The sequence below is a fragment of the Lepisosteus platostomus genome, chromosome 4 (genome assembly GCF_059453375.1).
Source record: "Lepisosteus platostomus isolate fLepPlt1 chromosome 4, fLepPlt1.hap1, whole genome shotgun sequence".
Taxonomy (NCBI): Eukaryota; Metazoa; Chordata; class Actinopteri; order Semionotiformes; family Lepisosteidae; genus Lepisosteus; species Lepisosteus platostomus.
In genome coordinates, this window is record NC_142614.1 from 22,772,783 (window position 1) to 22,796,484 (window position 23,702).

At 35.0% G+C, this 23,702-nt stretch overlaps 1 protein-coding gene across 4 annotated transcripts in view; it reads right to left on the reverse strand.

Moving 5' to 3' along the window:
- Window positions 1-23,702, reverse strand: part of dapk1 (death-associated protein kinase 1) — a 71,262-nt gene that overhangs the window by 28,482 nt on the left and 19,078 nt on the right. For all 4 annotated transcript variants that reach the window (XM_088629054.1, XM_088629056.1, XM_088629058.1 and 1 more), the window contains exons 3-5: window positions 4,693-4,914; window positions 1,081-1,219; window positions 63-192 (exon numbers count right to left, since the gene is read on the reverse strand). In XM_088629054.1, coding sequence (XP_088485180.1) covers window positions 63-192; window positions 1,081-1,219; window positions 4,693-4,914 — 491 coding nt within the window. The remainder of the gene's footprint in view (window positions 1-62; window positions 193-1,080; window positions 1,220-4,692; window positions 4,915-23,702) is intronic.

The following is a 23,702-nucleotide window of genomic DNA, read 5'->3' on the forward strand; positions in this document are numbered from 1 at the left end:
AGCACAAACTGATAAAGACATTATTATGTACCATCAGAGGAAAATGTAACGTAGATACTAACCTACAAATTCTGGAGTACCAAAGATGTTTTTGAAATCATTGCCAAAATCAATTTTGTGAGCCAGCCCAAAGTCAATGAGTTTAATGCGGGGATGAGGCACATTTCTGTTTAGCAGCATGATGTTTTCAGGCTGTGGGAAATCAGGAAAACAAGAATTAGACATGTAAATCAGATGCAAAGGTATTGTATGTCCTTCCTGGAAAACAATTATGAGTTCATCTACAGTGCAACACTAAAAAGAGCGAAAACAACAAAAAAAAAATCAAAAATAGGAATGGACATTTAGTTTTGCTGTCTGCAACAATTAAACAAGTTTTCTAATGTTCTTCTAAGGTTCTATTACATTTGTTATAAAAAACTGAGTCTGGTGTACACTGTATTTTCTTGTGATCTCAAAATGACATTATTAAAAAGGTAAAATAATAAGTTATATATAAACTGATGGACAGATACACTAGAATGACTGTTTTTGTAATGATCTGTTGTCATCTAGATTTCTCAGTTGATGTTTATATAACAAAAAGCTTTTACATTCTACAATCATTGAAAAATTACACTTTTCTATATTATATTAATTTACAACATATACCATATATATTCTAAATGTATATCATACATTTAATAAAAATAAAACATGTCTATAAAACAAATATTTAAGATACGTCTACATCATGTCTCATCCACAATTTTGATACAATATTGTTAAACTCTTGCATGAAAAAGTTAATATCTATGTTACTGCTGAAAATACTGAAGATGCAAAAGGGAAAATGGGAATGTCAGCAGTGGGACATCACATGAGGGCATAAGTGCAATCTGAGGACAAATGTGAGAGGATAATAATGCTTAATAAAAAGACAACTGATGTCATGTGGATGGAAAGGGAGTTTATTCAACATTCAATATTCGCTGAAAACAGGAAGCTTCAAGATCACAATACAAAACAAAAAAATACCCCAGCAACAGGTTTTCATCCGAACTAGCTTCTTTCTAGTTTTCAGAATAAAATTACATGTACCTTCAGATCAAAGTGAGCGATTTGCTTGGAATGCAGATAGAAAACTCCATCAAGGATCTGCTTCAGAAACTCAGTGGCTTCTTCTTCTGAAAGGGATTCTTTCTCAGCCAGAAAATCAAAGAGCTCTCCCCCTGCCACACTGGAAGAAACATGATATCATTATTTAAAAAACAGTTAACAGATGGATGAAAACCTTTTGTTGCTCTTGGGGTAGCAGAAGATGAACACAATACTACAATGCAGTAAATACATTTTTATTACAACTGAACACTCTGTGTTAATATTAATAAAACCTACATTATAGAGTATGAAGTCTATTATTTAGAAGAAATTAAAAGATGTTAGACTTCCATAAAGTTTACAAGTTCCTTTAGTTAAAGTAATACAAGTCCACTGACAGTATACTTAATCTTTCCCCAACAAAATCTTATCACAACAATTTTGTCTAGTCAGAGGCTACTGTGATGCCCTGTCATTTTCTGGTATTAACGTTTTAAAATTAAAAAACAAATCGCATAATTATAGATGCTGGAATCCATCAAGACACTTTCAGTGAAAACAATGAAATGCAAATTCATAATTTCATAAGAGACTTTAAATATTTGAATGAATAGTCTGTATTATATAGGGTATTGCTGTGTCATGGTTTGTTGCATGCTGGTATAGAGATTACAGTGTTTAAGTGAAATCATCCTATCTGGATTAAAATACCAAAATGTATTGATATGTGTATTTCATGCTACTTGGAAGTACTCTGAATGACACATTAGAAATGGAAATGAAGTGGGAAAAACAACATTAACAATTCCCCACCAATAGTTTTAATTGTACCAGTTACATTTTATTGCAATTAAGTATTAGTTATCATTTACATAAATCTCAAGATCACAAATATCTGGATGGGAGACCTCCTGGGAAAAACTAAGGGTTGCTAACGGAAGAGGTGTAAGTAGGACCAGCAGGGGATGCTCACCCTGCGGTCTATGTGGGTCTTATTGCCCTAGTATAGTGACAGGGACATTATACTGTAATAAGGCGCCATCCTCTGGGTGAGACTTAAAACCGAGGTCCTGACTCTCTGTGGTCATTAAAACTCCCTGGCCGTTTCTCAAAAAGAGTAATGGTGTAACCCTGGTCAAATTTCTCCCTGGCCTTTACCAGTCATGACCTCCTAATAATCCCCATCTATGAATTGGCTTCATTACTCTGTTCTTCTGCCAACTGAGAGCTGATGTGTGGTGAGCGTTCTGGCGCACTATGGCTGCCATCGTATTATCCAGGTGGGGCTGTACATTGGTAGTGGTGGAGGGGAGTCCCCATTACCTGTAAAGTGCTTTGAGTGGAGTGTCCAGAAAAGCGCTATATAAGTGTAAGCAATTATTATTAATAATACAAACTGGTTAATTGTTAATCAAAAAAAGTTTGTATTTTTTTTTGTTCCTAAAATTTAAGGCATTGTTCATAGTAACGGTAATATTTTAACTAAAGATACCATGATCTGAGTCTAATGTGCAATTGGAAATATTTAACAGCAATATTCACATCTTAAAATATGTCCTAATTTAGTTAGAAAACAGTAAGACTGTTTAGTAAGTTTTAGTAAGATTTAACCTTATCCGACAATGAACCTTACAATACAGGTTTCCACTTTATGGGACCAGAGGAGTTAATAAAATACCTACCAAATGCTGAAACTTAAATTTTAGCATGTCTGTAAAATCCCAAAATTACTATTCAAAGTTATAGTGGATCATTTATGAAAATAACTGCCTGCAACGTTGTCATGACTACTAGATTCAATTTTATGCACAGATAACATGTGAAATAATCATTTTTTGCTCTGGAACTGACTACTTTTTTTGTCTTTATAATAGGCATCTTAGTGTCAACATTTTGTACGTTGCACGTGTGTAAAAAGGTGGTAAGATATCTCACTAAATAATTATGTTATTTTATAAGGCGGAGCACTATAACAGCCGCTGTATTTTGACAGGAAAATAGATGTGTGAATATGATGTGCTCCATTCTTAATGGTAATTATTGTTTTTGGAATGGAAGCAGTGTAAAATCTCTCAAATTCTGTAATATTAAATACAAAATTCTGACTGCTAACCATTGTCAGCATTAAATTCCATTAAAAACTTTCCACATGATTAAACAGAAGAATTGATCATCTACATCCTACAATTTCATTCCTCTGTGTTTCAGTTAGTTTTACACTTGTTCAGTTGATTCCTGTATTTTCTTATTAATATTATAATCTTGTATATCATCTGGGCCATACTGACCCAGATGATATACAACCACATATTGCAAAGTTTATTTCATAGGAAACAATCTTCCATTAGTTTTAAAGTGTATACTTTGCTGCACAGCAAAGTTTACATTTCCTTAAACAATGATAAAAGACAATACTGAAGATGCTTACATATATAAAGTTCTCCCACAAATATGATTAAGTACTATTAATTCATATCGCACTATTTCCCTGTTAATCAATAAAACACAAAATGACAACAAAGTATAAACCTGCTATACTCTATAGGTATTTCATGTAGTGATTCAGTCTTTGACCTGTGCTCACATAAGTATTTTTTTTAGAGAAAGATAAATATAAAAATGCCTTTATTCAAAAAATAATTATCTACCAAATAAAGCAAACAATACAAAAGGAGGCAGGTACTTGTTTTAAAACCAGAATCAACCTTATAATAACAAAAAATATATTCCTAAGTATTGTATTTGCAAAAGCCTCAAAGCACAGTGCAATGGAAAAAAAATTGGTCAAACACACAGTAACGGCAGCAACACCTACACCTGTATCCTCCAATTAATTGGCTTTAACACCTCTTAACCCAAAACCCAGAGGTCTGCAATTCTGGTCCTGGAGGGTGGTGCATCTACAAGTTTTCCAAGTTTCTTTAAAGAATCTGAATAACTGGGAAAAGCTCTTAAACGAGACCAATTCAGTCAACACTAAGCTGACTGACGTTGCGTAGAGCTCACCCTGACAGGAAACCCATAGACACCTTGGCCATCCAAGATCGGATCCCTGTCTTAACCAAACAACTGATGACTCTCAGTGAGTGTTTTTATGAAGTATTCTTAACGATTCATAGCTTTCCAGCATGCGTCTAATATGTTGTGTGATATTCTCAAAAACTGTTTAATGCACTGTGTTCACTATTTACAGTATATGCTAATACAACTGTTAAATGCCAGTGATTGAAAGTTAATGGCATATTTACAAAATTAATAACTGCATTAATAAAGCAAGACTTTTTAGTAATACATTACTGTTTTCAATATTGCAGGAAAAAAAATCCTCTTCAGTGACATTCACTGTATACAACTGAGCTATTTATATAACCGTATCATGGTTTACAGGAGTGACCAGAATAATTTTAATCTAGTGTCACTGATACTTTATATGCCATTCCTGTAGTACTGTCAGCATTGCTCCTTGAGATATTAAATATCTGATGCAATTCAAATCAACCAAGTCATTAGCTGAAATTAAAAATGGGTCAGACAATTTGAAAGGTCATGGCAATTAAACTCTTGGACTCTGAAGCATCATGAAGCGACAAAAGACTGAGCACCTCTACTTACAGCTCTAGAATTAAAATAACGTCCGTTTTGTTCTCGTACACGTCGTGCAGAGTGATCACATTCGGGTGCTGGATCTCTTTCAATATGCTGACTTCTCGCTCGATGTCTTCTTTGGTCACCCCTCTGCGGCTGGACTTGCTTCGACGCTTTTTGATGGATTTTGCTGCATATTCCACACCAGTGCTCTTCTCCCGACATTTTTTGACCACAGCAAATTGCCCACTGAGGAACAAAACAGAAACAACAATCCTTATTGTTTTGCTGGGGGAAAAAAAATCACCATCACTTAAACAATAAAAGGATTTAGGGTTTTCAAATAATCGCTTTTGGAGAAAATAAATTCTTATGTGCTGTAAAATAGGTTGCTGAATTTGGAAAAATTTGATGATTTTCAAAAACAGTGTGCTTTTGGTGCTTGTGGGAATACTTCATGATTAAGACCTCTGTATTTGAACACGAGTTTTAATAATGACGCAGTCTTGCAGAGAATGGAATGGACAGTTTAATCAATTACAGATGCCAATCTAGGTGCCAAAGTACAGAGTTTTAAAACTATGTAAAAAACAATTTCTCATTCCTTCTAGAATGTCAAGAACTCAGTCCTCACGAATCCCAGATTAAGCTATTCAATTCATGCTTGGAACAACATCCTACACAAAAATATTTTTTTCTGGGAAGGCTTAAATCGTGTCTCTGTTGAAAGTGGAAAAACACCAAATGTGTTTCATTTTGAAAGCTGTCATTCGGGGCTGTCTAAATGTCACAGGTTTTGTAGATAGTGCACAGATCAGAACCAATCTTGCTAAATGCTTTTCAAATTCAGAAATCCTTTAATCCTTTAATCCTTCTGTTTTTTATGAAAAGACTCAGGTTGGTGTAAAAATTCTCTTGGTTCTTGTTTCATGTGGATTTCCTTGCCAGTGCAGACAACTGAAAGCTGTTCTTAATGCAATTAAATTGTAAGGAAAAGCTGCTGTAGAAACAGACTTGTACCACTAATACTTCTTAGTGGTTGGTTCTTTAAACCATTTATACAATTTATGAGTATTCTTGGGTAAAAAGTGAAACTACACAAGATTAAAGACACATTACATACAAAATCTTGCCAATAAATAACTACCATGATTAAAAATCTTTTCCATTAAAATATTTGGACAGCAGATTAAATATCCAATAAAAACAGCCCTCAAATTTTACAGTACATAGTAAAGTTGGAGAAAGTAATTTGAAAGTTAACACTTGAATTGGAATGCAACCAACAAAAGTTGAAGTAGTTTTGATCACATTAATAACGATGATGGATCTTTGCTGTAAAGTTTAAGAGTTTGCAGACATAGTCCAAGACATTCTTCCTAATTTCCCCTACAACTTTATATATCAGTCACTTACAAGTACTGAATTTGCAATGTATGGACATTATAATGCATTATTGTAGCATGCACATAACTAAATTAGAAGTGCGATAAAATAAAGCAGTATGCATGCATTCAATAAATTCAACATAAGACATTTATTATAACTGATAAAATTGTAAATATGTATCTGTATAGTTTGCCACCATGAACAGATTATATCAGCAGAAAACTTACAGGGAAAAAATAAGATCAAATATTTCTTTTACAGCGCTTACAATTATGATTTATATTAAAAGTAAAATTTCAATTCTTGTACCCACAATCTTATTCCAGTGGTATTTCCTTTTCACCGTAACACCCTTTCTATTCTATGGATAGAATGTATATTCCATGGATCAAAGATAACTTCTCCTTTTTCCTGCATGACCCTGTGACTGGACCATTCTCCCTGACTCCTCTCTATCATCTCGTATCTCTGATCACAGATTCTGTACATCCTCTTCGTTCACAGTTCCGTCTGTGACCACCATCCACAGCAGGCACCTTTTCCAGGAACCGAAGCTGCTGTGTCAGTTGCAAATATGGATCTAGTATCACACATATATATGCCCCCTAGAGCCATTTCAAAATAATATCACCCAGAGAACATCTTGTGTAGTGAGTAATATCTTTTACTGCTTCTCCTGCAGATAATGCCCTGCCATTTACAGGAAGAAGACCGGCTAAGTGTTTCAGTAGAGATCAAAGATCTCTCTAAGGTGATAGTTGCCCATTTAACCTTTCCCATCTTGACCTTTAATAATAATAATAATAATAATACAATAAGAATAATAACAATAATAATAATAATAATAATAATAATAATAATAATAATAATAATAATTGCTTACACTTATATAGCGCTTTTCTGGACACTCCACTCAAAGTGCTTTACAGGTAATGGGGACTCCCCTCCACCACCACCAATGTGCAGCACCACCTGGATAATGCGACGGCAACCATAGTACGCCAGAACGCTCACCACATATCAGCTATCAGTGGGGAGGAGAACAGAGTAATGAAGCCAATTCAAAGATGGGGATTATTAGGAGGCCATGACTGATAAGGGCCAATAGGAAATTTGGCCAGGACGCCGGGGTTACACCCCTACTCTTTTCAAGAAACACCCTGGGATTTATAATGAGCACAGAGAGTCAGGACCTCGGTTTTACGTCTTATCCGAAGGACGATGCCTGTTTACAGTATGGTGTCCCCGTCACTATACTGGGGCATTAGGACCCACATGGACCGCAGGGTGAGCGGCCCTTGCTGGCCCTACTAACACCTTTTCCAGCAGCAACTGATGCAGATGCCTGCTCAAACAATAATGCCAGCAGCCATATCACCCTGCAGCTCACAACTGGCAGTCCACTGAAGCTAAGCAGGTGTGATCCTGGCCAGTACCTGGATGAGATACATCCTGGGAAAAGAGGTATCAGAGGGTTCCAGGAGGGGGCGCTCACCCTGCGACCTGTCTGGGTACTATTGCCCCAGTATAGGGGATAATATACTGTAAAAAGGCACCACCCTTCAAAAGAGACATAAAACTGAGATCCTGGCTCTCTCTGGAGTTTAGAAATCCCAAGGTGTTTCTCAAAAAGAGTATTGGTGTTACCCTGGCGTCCTGGCCAAATTTCCCATTGGCCTTTACCAATCATGGCCTCCTTATAATCCCTATCTATGAACTGGCTTCATCCCTCTGCTCTCCCCCCCACACTATGGCTGCCATCGCATCATCCAGGTGGATGCTGCACATTGGTGGTGGAGGGGAGACCCCATTACATGTAAAGCTCTTTGAGTGGAGTGTGTAGAAAAGCGCTATATAAATGTAAGCAATTATTATCAAACAACTTCACAAGACTTCTCCAATTTTCTTTTAAAGTTGAACAGAGTAGCTACGTGCCTTTTTTGTAAAGTTGTCTGTGCTGGTATACTAGTATGGCTGATCATGGTTATATTATGAAAACTAAAAAGCATTATGGTATGATTGGCCACATCTTATTTCCAGCATTCTGTTGCAGAAAATGAGAGAAAAAAATATCAAGGCATTTTCTATTTGTTTTTTTAATTTTAAATACAGAAAATTAACTGTAAAATAATAACATTGTCCAGGGTTAGCATAAATTTCATGCTTTTGTGGGTTAAACAACAAAAGCATGAAACAAAGAGAAATACTGCCTTTTTTCCTAAACAATCACTGGTAGAAACCTTGTACAGAAAACTATCATGCTAATTGTGAGAATAATGTTCTATTCATTCAGGTATTGTCTGTTCTCACCTATGTACTTAACCAGTGGAATTTTCATGTTATCGAGGCTGGAGTGTATCCAATGGCTTTCTATGATTCACAGTGTGGAAGCCTACATGTAAATTTGTCTAATCTCATTTGATATCCTGCTCAGGAAAAAGCATCTGCACCTAAGGGAATACTACAGTTACGGTGTGTGTAATATCAGACTCAAATAGCTTTATTAGCATGACTGGTAAATTGTTGCCAAAGCATATACTGTACCTGTGTAAACGTGAATATTCTAACAAGTGAGAGTACTGGCGTTTGTGACAACAGGTTATTCAGAAACAATGAAAGAGAGGACCACACAATGAGTGCACACATCTTACATAACCATGTGAAATTGACAACTTGCAAATTTGCAACTAAAGGTTACAACGTCTGCAACCTTCTGCATGTGGAAGGAGTAGTTTAGGCGCAAACAATTTTTCATGTGCATTTAATAAATGAAATAAAATATGAATTGGTCATGACAAAATATGACATGCTCTTTACATTTATGACAACAAAATACTACTGCAAATGTTTACTTTTCAAATATCTGAACACAGCCATAATTCTACAGAACTAAATCAATTTCACGAGCTGTAACGTATTTGTTGTCAAACACTTGAGACCTTTCCAAGTTGTGTGCTTTGTTATAGTAATATGTTTTTAACTCTAAGAAGAGCTAAACATCCCCTACCATGGACACATTTACCACTATTTGATTACCTTACAGATAACCTGACAAAGAAACACATACTGAAATATGGAACATAAATGGTATTTGCAACATGCACATTTCAAATTCCAATAAGAAAATATCATTACTGTATTATTGCAACCCAAAGTAACAACTTTATTTCAATTTCTATCAATCATTGTACCTGAATGAATGAATCAGGCATTAGTTATTTCAGTTTGAAACTCTGAAAAGCTAGGAAGCTTCTTAGACAAAGGTACCATTTTTTTTGTATATCTGGTTTCACATACCATGTGATTTTCATATGCTCATCTACATTTCTCCAACAAAGATTTCCCATACTTCTTTTGTTTAACCTTTAGCTTTTCACCTACTTTTGCCATCTAATTATATCTTGTCCCATGCCAAATACTAAGCATTGTAAATCATACAATTATGTTCTATATGACCTGTCTAGGTAGAAGGTTACCTACCATTTTGAGGGGTGAGACTCGTAAAATTCAAAATTTTATATTAAATGCATTTAATACTCCACTCTATATAGTAATTTCTATAAAAGACATAGTGCTCTGCTAAAAAAAAATAACGATATGGAAAAAAACAAACAAACTAGGATACTGGAATTAGTAAAATACAAGCCCTTCATGTTTAGGAACATTAACAAAAATGGAAAACTAAACAGATTTGTTAGTAACACAAATCAAATAAAAGGGTTTTAAAGGTCCACTGCTGGCTAAGTTGCCATGGCAGTGTTAAGTGGAAGCTTGACTTTTATTTTGCTTTATTGCAGTGCACACAGACTACGGTGCAATGCACTTTACATCAAATTCAAAACAGAATGCAGGTGAAAAAGCAGATGAAAAAACTTGCCAGTTTACATATAACACTTCAATTTTAAAATTATATATACGAGATGACTAGATCTCTTAAAAAGCCCTTTATTTCTTAATGTGCAGTGGAGACATTGGGTATCAAAATGTTGCAAAGTGTGGCAAGAATGGTTTTGCTCAGATATCAAAACTGCCAACATAATGAATGATGACAGTCATTACTTTGGCAATTTAATTATTTTCATTAATGCAGCACATATGAATTGGGCATGGTCCACAAAAACTTGTACAGGACAGAGCCAAGGTATTACAGAAAAGCAATGTGGTCAAGAGGTTGTTTTGAAGTAGATGTTAGTAGCAAACAAAATATGAATGAAAATTTAGTCTTCACTAATATGAACAGTATGACATGCCAACAAAAATCCCCATTATGTATTACAGCAGTAAAGCAATGTGGCAAGTTGGCAGGATAACACATGACAATTTCTAAATTAACCAATTACAGTAAGTTTGACCATGAACAGGTTTAATATTTACTATACAATAGCAAAAAGGTCTATTGTCTGGTTTATGCAAGAGCATTATTGTACAATATTACCGAACAATGTTTTGCAAAGGATTATACCAGCTGTGATCGGGTTCAAATGGCTAAACAGCTTTCAAATTTGAAGTTTATCTAGAAATGTAAGTGGTTTGAACAGGTGCAACACAGAGTATGTGCTGAACAGAGTGAAAAATTATTGCAATCAGGCAACATTTTAATTGTTTCATTGTGAGAGTGATACCAAGCATGTTTGGAGTTAACTGGCCAACTAGCTTCTGTACAGCAGCAGTATGGGACACGTTTCTACAAGAAGTTGTCGGGCCCAGTTGTGGGCAGGAAAATGCTTGAAGCAAGTTGAGAGGTACTGATATGAAGCACATCTGGGTGATGATGAAGTCTGCCAGGTTTCAATTAAATTGGTGCAGCATTTGCCAAGACACAGGCTGTTTGAATTTTAAAAAGGAAGTGCCCTTTGCATGTCCCGTTTCCTCCATTATACCAGAATAGCTGCAGCTAATGTCCACTTGCTTCATTACAATCCAAGTCCGATTCATAAAAGTATTGAATTTTACAACAGTTTGGCTCAATACTGGTTTTATCACTGCTGGATAGAGATTTGCTGTACAGTTTCAAGGCATTAACTGTAATCCTGGGTGAGTCTTGAAGACAAACTGAAAACAGTGGTACAAATGTATGGTTCCAGCTACTACTGCAACTGCCAGCTCTGTTTTCAATTTCAGCCTTTTAATTTGAGCACTTTAATCTGACACATCAATACAAAACAATGTTTTAATTTTGTTTTCAGCTACTATAGCATTTTTGGCTTTTAAATAAAAAGTACAAACAAGCTTTTGGTATTTTTTTTATGCAGTCATGGATACTGGACTTCATGAGGCAGATCACCTTACCCTTTAACCCTAGACAACTATGGAAGCCCAATAGTGCATATCAGAATTATTCGCATATTACTTTTTTTATAAAGTGAGAGTTTTTATGAAGACACTATACAGGATATTTATATTAAACTGACCTTGCTTGAAGTAAACATTTCCACCCTAACATAAGGGAAATATATATCACACAACAAACTCAAATATTTTTAAAAAGAAACAAATACATTTATTCATTGGATCTTTATTTGCTTCAGTACCATAGACATCACATCATATTTCTGACAAACGTTGAGTATTTTTTTAAACCTGAACACAACATATCATGTGAGGTTTAAAAACAACCCAATATCTTTCCTATACAAGGATGCGATGGCTATGACATATCACTTCTTGTACAAAAAGCACAAAACATTCTGCAATGTAATGACAGCTTCCCAAGGCATGGGAAACCAAAGACGACAGTGTAAACAAAACAGTACGAGCAAAAGGGACTGACAATCCCCGAGATTAAGGCTTAGTTCTTATTCCACTCCTCACACATGGAAGATAATGAGCTACACTGCCACCCACATGGGAGATGATGTGCTAAAATACCACTGATGTTCCTTTCCAAGTTTAGCAGACTGGTGTTGAGTAAGGATCTCAGAAAAGAGGGGTCTCTCCTCTGGTATCACAACACAAGCTAGAGACAGAAAAATACTGCAAAGATATCAGCCATTGAAACAGTCTTGAGGCTGAGGATTCCTTGTGTATTCTGCTTCCATGCCACACAAACAGACCCGCCAGAAGTCAGCACCTTTGACTTTCCTGTCTAATTAATTAGACAGTTTCCCTGTGAAAAGACACACCAGCTTATCATCACATACAAGAACACCCCCTTCTAATTAGATTCATGGGATCCTTCAGGGAAACAGCATGGGGATTGAAGTCTGAATAAACAGGAGAAAATATTTAAAATGTAACTTTTGAGCACATTTGAGAAAGTAAATGTTAGCTTTATAATAATAAAGCCTTAAACAGGCATGCTAATTATGCTGTACGATTGCTGTTGATGTATTGTTTTGGAATAAACAACTTAATTTCATAGAGACTTCAGGTTGAGCAAGCTGTCAGTTAGAAATTGCCATTTGCAGGACAGCCTTTTTAAGGGAAAAGTGCAATTACTTGAGTAGGTTTTTCATGCTGTAGTGCAGAAATTCTCTCAGTGCCTTCTCATCTTTTCACTGCCTTTGTTTTAAAAGCAAATCTGGAGGGAGCAAGCTCATTCATATGTGAAGGGCCAATGTTTCCTTCTCCTCACTGCTTTCTTTGTGCATGTTACAGACCCATTTAAGAGGTTCTCTGCGAGAAAACAGAATCTCGCATAAGAAAAAGGGTAGGAGTTTTTATCTGGGAAAACACATTCATGCAAAATGTTCATTTAAAATCTGTGCAAAAATAATTGGGGTCTTTTTTTTAGTTACATGAAATACTACAGTAAGTCTACCAAGCATTAATACAAGCATTTGGAACACGGCATTAATCAAAGCTATTAAGAATTCAATCTCCGACAAAGACAACCAGGTCTGATTTGCCTACAAACAAGAAAGAAAAATAATTTAATCAGTAGCAGGTGACAGCTCTTCTCTTTTAGGGATCATAGGGTTTGTTTCTGGAAAAGCTGGAGTGTGATATAGGTATATTGCTCAGAGCTGATTTTACAGGGAATTAATTTATCTCCCTGTTAATGAAGATTCTATGTAATGCTATGCATGTAATTCCTGTGGAAAATACATTTCTTCAACTACCGTTCCATTATGTTTACACACATCCTCATGCTACTTGTGTAACAAACTGCTTTCTTGCAAGTAAAGATAGATAGATACTTTATTAATCCCGTGAGGGAAATTGCAGTGCAACAGCAGCTTAACACAGACAACACAGCCACAGTGTAACGAATGATACAATAATAATAATAATACAATACATACAATCACTAAAGAAAGTGACAGCTATGTAATAGATGCTCTAATCATAAGGCCCGAGTCCCATTGAACATTTGTGGGGTGAACTGAGATGATGTGGCATCTAGGGCTCAATGACCAGAGAACTGACATGCTTGTCCAAGTTTTATTTATCAGAGGAATGGGACAGAATCCCAGAACACAGTGTCTGCAACAGAGTGCAAAGCATGTGTCATGTGTAGCTGATGTACAGCTTGTGCTGCTTCTAGTGATGCCCACACACGCTACTATTGCATGCGACTCCCCGACGATGACAAACATTAAACAGCCTAATGAATTTATTTTTGTCATATCTGTTCGATAAAATGTCCGCCACGGCTGGAACAAAAACAATTTGTTTTTCTAACAATCGCTTTGCAAATCTTGTTTCAGTTATAAGTGATGTTTATCCTGATGCACAATGTATTTATGAATGAAATTGATTTTGATGCAAAACTCACAGAGGCTCCCCTCTTTTGCTTATCCCTAAATTATACATAAACCAACAAAACAAGCACAAAGTATTTTCCACTGTTCCACAGAACTTGTCAAGTTTGACCATTACGGCCTTCTCTATTTTAAGCACGGTTACATCCCAGTGCGTTTGTTAATCGGACTAGGCAGTCTTGTTTTGGTTTGTGGGTGTTTTTTCCTGTGCAGAAGTGGTGACTGGTTGACATATCGCCACATTATTGTCCTATGACCTATTAGCGATTTGTCAATAAGGGAGCCCAGTTTAAAGGCCGCAGTGTGGCCAATTCCTGTGGCCAAATATTTCAGATGACACAATACCATGTGACTTAAAAATAAAATCTTCCTACATTAAATAGGTTTTTAAATTTTGTGGAGTGTTAAGTTGGTATTCCCTCGATAATTTAAAGTTGGTAATCACACTTAACCCAGTTCTCCTTTACAGAGAAATTCTGAATTTTCAGACTCATTCAGATTGAATTGCAGACAAACACATACAGACAATTTGACAATACAAATTGCAGACAATCAATATAAAAGCATTATTCAGGTAAACTGCCTGTTCTGTTCAGTAAGTACTTTCTTTTGCCATTTCTCATTATTAAAGATGATTATATATTTAGCTAGTTACAAGATACATTAATTAAATAACATTAGAACACATAACCTAATTTTTTGCATTTAAAATAAGTTCAAATATATTGTAAAAATAAATGATAATTGACAGGCCATGTGCATCTTAAAAGAAAAACAAATCATGCTGCTAAACTTGTTTTATCATCCGGGTTGTTGTCTTAACTAAAAAAACTGATTTTCTTTGACTTTACTGCAATGCTAGAGTTAAATTAGATTTTTTCATACTGAACGCTGCAGGGCCTGAGGTAATTGCAGGTTTCCAAACAAAGGGTTATGTCAAAAATGACTTCTGGGTCTGCTGAAAGCCCCAATTCTCTTCCTTTAAGTGACACATGAAAATTAAGAAGGAAGGTTAATGCACAGCTGAAAGCCTGCACTGTTATGTGAATTGGAGTTGCCTCAGTACTCTGATCAAGAAATGTTAGTGCTCCACATCAAATTCATAGGAGCGAAGGGATAAATATCTCATCATTAAAAATCCATATTTAATTGCTGCTAAATTCCTTAAATATAGAATATACGAAAGAGTAGAAACAAAAGGAGGCTTTTTTTGGCCAGTTTGGTTCCTAATGGCTGACTGATCTAAGAACCTCATCCCACCATTTCTTTATATAAACCAGGGAACCGTCTTAAAAACATGGTTGGTAGTTTGTTCGAGACCCCCACAAACCTTTGTGTAAAAAGTGCCTCCTGTTCTCGGTTTTAAATGAATTTTCTCATTGTCTTTATTCATGTCCTCTGACTCATACTTTACGAATCATTCTGATAAGAGTTCATTAGGTTAGGTCTGACAATACCACTGTGCAATTTGAATACTGGAAACAGATCCCTACTTTTAGTCTGTTCAAGAATAAAAGGGATCAGTTCTTTTAGCCTGTCAGTGTAGGATAATGCTTTAGAGTGTACTGTACATGGTTGCACTTTTTTAAACTGATTCCAGAACAGCAGTATGTTTTGGGGTAATCAAAATCATACAAAATGTTTTAAATGATGCCTTACTAATGAAGTTTATTAGTTTATCATTCCTTGAAATACGTTCTAAGCCATTACCTATATATCCTAACATTTTGTCTGCCTTTTTTTTAACTTAAATTAATTGTTTAGAAGATGCAAATGATACATCAACTTTTCAAATTATTTTCTTCAAGCACAGCATTTCCAATTTTGTATCTCGTTTGTGCTACCGCTATGTAATACTTGTCTATTTTACATGTTGAAGTAGTGCAGGTGGGTAGCTGACACCTGAAGAAGGCTCCACGGCCGAAACGTTGTGTTTTCTTTTCAAAATGGAATAAACCTATTACTTGTTATTTTACATGTTGTCTGCCAGGTATTTGCCTAGTACTGAGTTCTATTTAATCATTCTGAATTTTCTATGAAGCTTCTATAATGTTTATAAACTAAAAAGTTTAGTCCTAACACAAATCCCTGTAGTACTCCACTAATTAAATCACCCCATATGGTGTATTTACCCCTTTTGTGTACTTTGATTTTTATTATCCATTAACCAGTTCTCAATCGCTCATTACCAAGAATACATGTGAAAATTTATTTTTTATGATGCACTTTGTCAAAAGCTTTATAAAAGTCTAAATATACAATTTCATACGCTCTGTGTCCATGATTCTTTTTTTTTAAACAGCTGAAACAAATAAGTCCAGCGAAACCCACCTTTTCAAAAATGATGTTATCCCCTGAAATCCTATTGCCCCTATAATCCTCTATGATCTATGCAGACTGTCACCTATTTTAAATCTGAAACTGATAGTGTTGCTTAGGAACTGCTTGGCTAGCAAACTTGGAATATGACACATCTTATCACATTAAGTACACACACACACATGCACAGAAATAAACTACATTGATTCTAAGTCCCTAGGAACACATCCTGCAGGATTAGGATGACTTTTACAAGATAAATTCTCACTACTTATGCAAACATTTTAGTAAACAAGTAAATAATATAAAAAAAATACAATCAAGGGCAATAGTAGACATATAAACCAATCCAAAAAAACTAAAATAAAATATGAAAGTTGTAAAGTATAAAAACCAATAGTTATTTATATTGTACAATGGCTCAGCAATCATTTCTGTTGTTTAAAGCTCTCTTCTGTCCTAGCTTTTGGTTTGTGAATTACTTTCAGTGTAATATTTGCCAGTCAGTGGGCACGAGTTCGAGACCTGACGTTACCGGGTGGACATGATTGTGTCAAAGATTATTCATCAGACATTTCATTGCTTCCTGGACCCATTGACCCATGTGGAGAAGTATACTTACTACTTCACTACTGAAATAATACAAAACAGGACTACAATAATAGGACACCACAGAATAACCATTTCAAATAATTCTCTTTAACTACCCATCTAAATGATACATTTAGAAATCTTAGGTCCAACACAGAGGTCCTAAATAACACTCATTGCTAAAATGTCTCTGGAATTCTCTGAAATTTCCCCTGAATCTGAATTACACATTGATGGATCACAGGCTGAGAAAGCATCTTCCTGAGCATGGTATCGATATTTATACTAACCTTAGCTGGGCTTAGAATGTGTGATTTAAATGGAAGAGACACTCTCTATTTTAATTTCTCTGTGAACACTGCTGCAGAATTATATTCTGTTTACATATGATCGATAACAGATACAACAGAAAGATGATTCAAAAAGAGTACTATAAACATTAAATCTTTATTGGACAATGGAAAATTAAAACTCCAATCTGAGCATTCTAGAAAAGTGATTCTGAGAGACAAATGAAAGGTGTGTAATTACAAAAAAGTGCATTAAGTAACCATAAATGCACCCTTAGGAAATAGCTTAAATGGTAGAATTATGCTTATCTATTCATTATAAATGTACAAATCAATAGCTAAATTAACTTCAAATGTATTTACAGCATATATATTTTCCACACACAAGACCATGTATTACAATACACCTTCAACTGCTTACATTAAGACATACAAGGGAATGAGTTTAATTACCAAAGACAACGAATAAAACAAAAAGCCTTCATATCGCACCCAAGGACTTATACTGATTAAAGAAAAAACTATACACAGATTTTGCCATAATCCTCCCTTTGTTTCCTCCTTAAACAAAATACCTTCAATTATCTTTAATATATTTAAACTCAGTGCCATGTGAGCCAATTACAATTTACTGCATAAGAGAATCTACTGAAACAGAAAATGAGATTAAAAAGCACACAAAAATCTGTAATAAGGCAAAGGAGCTAGATTATGATTCTCTGTAAATTGAATAAAGAAAAGAAGATTAATAAAATGATTATAATCCCTCAAAGGGATCCTCCTTTGACCAGCACACATTTTACTGATATGGTGGTGCTTTTTAATGTTTCCCTAATTATTTGTATAGTGTGAACCAGACTCAATCATTGCACATTTTAGTATCATCATTACAAGTGTCACACATTTGTTTGAAAATAAAACCTATCCTGTCCTGTTCAGGTATTGGTGATAGGTTGTCAGGAGGCATAAAGATGTGTTTGACAGAACTTGTCAGGCATGCTCTGGTCTTGTCCCTGGAGTTCCCCAACGTTTTCATATAGTTTATACTCCAATAATTCACTCAGGCCTAAAATAATGCAGTCTAAAGGATAGTTAAGCATAACATCAAACATCAAGGGCTCTACTCCACTGATCTCTGTTGGTAACACTAATTACTCTGTTGGAAAGTAATTAATCCCTCTGCGACTATGAAATTGAAGTAATAGCTCTGAAGGACATCTCTCCATCATGTTGCCAAATAAGGTAATACATATAAAGTCCCACTCCAGTTTGTGTCTCTTTGTTATTTTATAGGTTTGGTCCAAAAGCCTTTATTCTTCTTCATCTTACACTTTCAAATCATTTAGCAAAAACTCCTAGTCACACTGATGGGATATGTGCATTGTGGGATGTTAAACAGTTCAGATTATACAGTGATCTCTTTTTGCTTTCTGACAAATTCATCACCCACTAAAGATACAAGATATGCACAACAAGCCATACTAAACTGAAGAAACCTCAATTACATCTTTACTAAAATGAGGAGGAAGAAGCACCTACAATAGCAATCCATAATTAGAATGCAGGAATCTACACTAGAACAAGATGAAATCATTTTTCCATCCCACTTATGTACTTTAGTACTGGTTTCAATAACTGATTTAATGTGGAATCATCTACTTTCTGTCTATGGGAAGATCTGAATAAAGGAAAGCATGTGGTTTAAAACTGTCCATCTGAGCTCTGACCTTAATCCAAAGAAATCTACTTGAAAGCACATCACAGATTAATCTAAAATCATAACAATGAATGCCCTTAAAAATGTCACTGTTTTACTAATCATAACAAGCATAACAAAGTAAAAATATAAAAGAACACATTTTAAAAAAAGGAACACCACTTACGTGTTACCCTACTTTAGTCTGGTGATGCACAGAATGATGTTTGTGTTTTTATATTTAAACAGTCATTTTCTAACATATTCAGTGTTGAGAAATACTCTTATACATACAGGACATTAAGCACAACAGGTGGATTTATAAAATGAATGGCAACAAAATGCAATATATGCTTAACATAAAAATGACATTTACAATGACCTTGACAATGAGATCTTAATTAGTCATGTTTCACTTCCAAATAAAATTATCTGAACAAGATTGCCAGATGGCAATATGCACCATCTGTATGTTTTTGGTATTTCCATTTGGAATATATAGTATATGTGCCCAACAGTCTGAAAAGGCCAACAGTGTTTAGCTTTACTACATAAGATTTAGAAACATTTGATGTTTGTTGGCTGTGCTGTATGTAACTGAACAAATAGAAAAAGTGAAACAGAATGTCTTTATTTTAAGTGTCACAATATTGATTTATTTTAGTTTTGGGGCCCTTTCCTGAAATTTTTCCCTTAATATTTACTAAAATAGTGCATCAGAAGAAATATGGAAATGTTAACATCTTTCTTCTAAACAGGGAATATGAAGCAGCACAGGCATGTTTTTAAAAGCAGTCATGGGCAGAAATCAAGCTGTATTAAACTTTTGTCCCAGCTTCATGGACAAAAATCATTCAGACATGAAATCCTTTAAACTGCTAACCCTGGCCTAAACTTTCTAAAACATTATCGACACCACACAGTTCCACTCACTATAATACTGTAATTAAAGACTGGCAGGGAATTAGTGGGTTAGAGCATTTCAACTCTAAATCACACTTCTCTAAAAAAAAGTCAAACTATGTGGTTTGCTTATGCCACATTAAAAGCTAGCTTTTTACTAAACCGACTTAAAGGGGAACTGCAGTCCCAATTCCTCAGATCGGGTCATAAATCTCAGTGGCAAAATAAATTAATTACCTTGTGAAAGCACTGTACAGTTGGCAAGTTGTTGCAAACTGACCCTTTCTGCTCACTGGTCACTGTAATAATTAACGCAATGCAATGTATGAGCGAGTAAGTACAGGTTGTGCAGCAGACATTTCAATGCAGAAATTTTCCAGTGTGATCTGCATGCAGAGTTAACAAGTAGTATTTCTGGGCGAAATCAAAGTCGAAAGCAATAATTCTTTTGGGTTAAAAGACATGTATTCACAAGTCTGATAGTTTACAATGTAATATGGTCTTTTCACCTCACTGGCATTTTGGTTGCCTTGTTCTGAGTCGCAGAATATGGCACTGTGCATACTGGAAATTCCATCTACTTTAATGTAAATTGGAGGTTTTACATGTTACTGTGTACAGATTACTTTCATTATGCTTTGAAATACACTCATCAATGCCTATTTTTCCTATCCCCAAAATAGGAAAATAGTGTTGCAGTTCCCTTTAATAATAATTATGCTGACACCAGTTAGAGAATTTCAGCAAAGAATGGGAAGAAATTCCCTCTCACTGAAAAGAATGTGTAGGCAATCTGATTTCTTATTTTAATTTACCACTTTTATACATCTTTGTTCTAAAACAACAACAAAAAACACCAATGAAGATATGATCATTGACTCTAGTAATTTTTCAATAGTAATTGCTTCATTTACATGGATATGTATTCATTATTCTAAAAAATAAAGAGGGTGATAAATAAAAACAAAGGGAAACTCATTTGGCTGACTGTAACATTAAATAATATCCAAGAGCATTTCACTCTTGCTGACATGACCCGTAGAAGTAAAACAAAGACAGGATCATGGGAAAGGAAAACTTACCAGCATTGCTGGCTGTGTGTATTAAACACAATAACCTCCAGGTGCCAAAACAGCCATTTCCCTGGTTTCGAGCTTTTTGCTCAAACGAGGTGATGTAATAAACACACAAACACAAAAGAACGTCCTTGAGAATTCAGTCACATTAGATTAAAGCAGTTCTTCAAAAACAGTAACTCTGTACCAAGGTATAAACACAATGCCGTCAGTAAAACAAAAGCAAAGATTCTTAATATGTATACAATGTTCATTCATTTAACATGTCTTGATCATCTCATACTCAGTTGCCCATATTGATTAGTTTCAACATTTTTTTTATTAAAGTGGCTGAAAAAAAAACTACTGAAGAGCTAATTGAGCTCACCACCAGGCAAAACTTAATATCAATAAGAAAATTCAGATAATAAGAGGATTAGAACTGTTAATGGAAGTTTTTGATTATGCATATAGTATTGAAACTAAAATGTGAACATAGAAATAACAGTCTCAAACAGATACAGGCAAAGATATCCAATACACATTAAAAGATTGAAATTTATGTTATGCTGTGCCAAATGTAATTTCAGAATAAGGATGCAAAATTAGTCCTAAATTTGTAACCCAAAAACCTAAAAATTTGTTCTACTTTTTTTTAAAAAGAGTCCTCTTTGCAAACTGTTCATCTAGTCCTACCTGAATCATTTTGGTTTCTTTATAATTGCGCCAAACCATGATGCTGCCACCCCCACATTTATCTGTAGGTGTAACTAAAAAAGCTGTCTTATGCACTCCAGCTTTTAGTGAACAAATGCTATGCACTGAAAGCCTACAGATTCTTTTTTAATCATCGATCCATACAGTTTTGCCCACTACATCCTACTAGCTTGTAATGTGGTGTTTTATTCACAACCTCAACACTATTTGCAACCTGCTATAATTGCAGAGCTTGTAACTCCCAAATTCTTAACTTCTTACATCCAACTCCAGAGTTAAATGTGACTTCCGTGTATCCTGTTTATTTTCCCATCAGTTTCTTCTCATTCACCTTTAGTTAATGTAACAACCTTTTTTTAGTTTCTGTGTAGACCCCTGCTTTTTAAGGTACATAGTAATAATAAATGGGGGCTTAGTGCAAGACTTCTTGAGTAAAGAATGCTGGGTGGAAAAGTCTGAAGCACCCATTTATACCATAGTGACAAGACAGACAATACTGCTAGCCCTGCCATTCTCCTTAATAGTTCTAATAAAAGTACTTCCAGATGTGCTTGTCCTTTTGGCTTTCCTGATGATAAAGCCCAGTTGTAAGCCAAAAGTTTGCATAAGGACTTTGAGAACTGAGACAATGCCACTTACATTATGCCATATGATATGTCTATTTATTATTCTTTCACATCATACAAACCAGTTTAAAGTCCATTATGCAAAGATGAGGCCTCATTTACATGCTAGAGGCTATTTTAATGAAAGCCAAGTTTGGAAAATGTTCAGATTTAAGATAGTCTAATGTCATCACATTCTCTGATCTAATATATTTCAAACATGCGATCACAGCCAGTACATAAAACACAATGTTCTTTATGTTGACAATTTTTATGGAAGCCTGGACAAAATCTTTATTTTTAATCAAGTCTTAAGTATTTTCTCGGACGCTGCAAAACCCTTGTGTATAATTTTTCTGCCAAGATGTTGTTCCGGCATTACCAACTTCTTGCTTAACAATTATCAGATATCATAAACAAGCTAACCTTGACATAGCCAGGTCTGAAACACAAATCAAATACAGTACTTGGTGCACATCCATAAAGTGAAATATTAATGATTCAGCTGTAGCGCTGTGAGAAACAGCTGCATAAATCAACATGTTTTTTTCTGCAACACTCCAATGTTTTCAGAAACTAAAAAACAGCCATCTCAGTGCATAAGTACTCCAATTTGGACTTTAAGAAACACCACAAAGAGCGCTATTATTTCAACTTTGAAATAAATTTAAAGTTAACTAAGCAACTGAAAGTGTTTGAAAAATTCAGTTACAACTACTGGTTATTATAGGAGTCAGAAGAGGTTCTGGATTTGGGATGTAATGTTACAGGTGTAGAAAAGTTCAGATTTTTACAGGATTTGCAGTTTTTTATTCCCTCTCATCTCCTACACTCATGGCAATATTCTATGCTATTAAGGCAAAATAGAATCTTGTCTACACTTAAATGAACTCAGATTTATTTTTAGCAAGCTTAGTAAGCAAAGCATGCTCACTCTACAGCCAGTTTATTATTTATTAATGGAATTCAATAAATTTATAGAAGGCTTTGGTGCTTGCTGTGATGAGGCGCCTTCCCATAAGAGATCAAACAGGTGTTTCTGTACAGCAGAGATGAAAGGCTGGCCAAGGATATAGCAACATCAATAAATCATTCTAGATCTCAAAGTCTCAGGCTGGAATGAGATTTGCTGTGCCACGTCATCAATCTATGATAACATCAGGACTTTTTTTTGCCATGTTAACAAACTTACAGTAATACAGCTTAGTTACAGGGAGCAGAATGATTGAACAGTAGTGTGAATTATATAATTGTTCTTGGCTGTTACAGTGCCATGCTTTTTGTCTCCTCAATGACAAAGGTAGATTTCAGGGAAAACTCAAGACTTCTGGATGAAATGAAGAAGTCCTCTTCCAAAGGAGTGAAAATGTAACAAGATAGACTCCAAAAATACTAGTTCTTCATATTTTTTAAATCAAATTCACTTGCATAGATCAATTTACACAGAACTCAAAACAATTTGCTTTCTGCTTACAGCACCATTTTTCTTAAAGGAATGTATGTGAAACAAATTCCCACTTGGACTGATATAACACATTTAAATATTCAAGGAGCTTTCAACATTGATTTAATCTGGAAGACAATTTGAGACCTAAGACTTCCAAAAACAAAAACATGGCTCTGTTATGGCAAAGCAATATTACAGAGATAATCTTTTACAATATTCTCTTCTCCTGTCACGAGAACACTTTGGCAATCGTTGTGTTTTTAGAGGAAGAACATTTTGTAGCTATCATGCAGACCAGATTTAACAAGGCTGATGTCAGAAG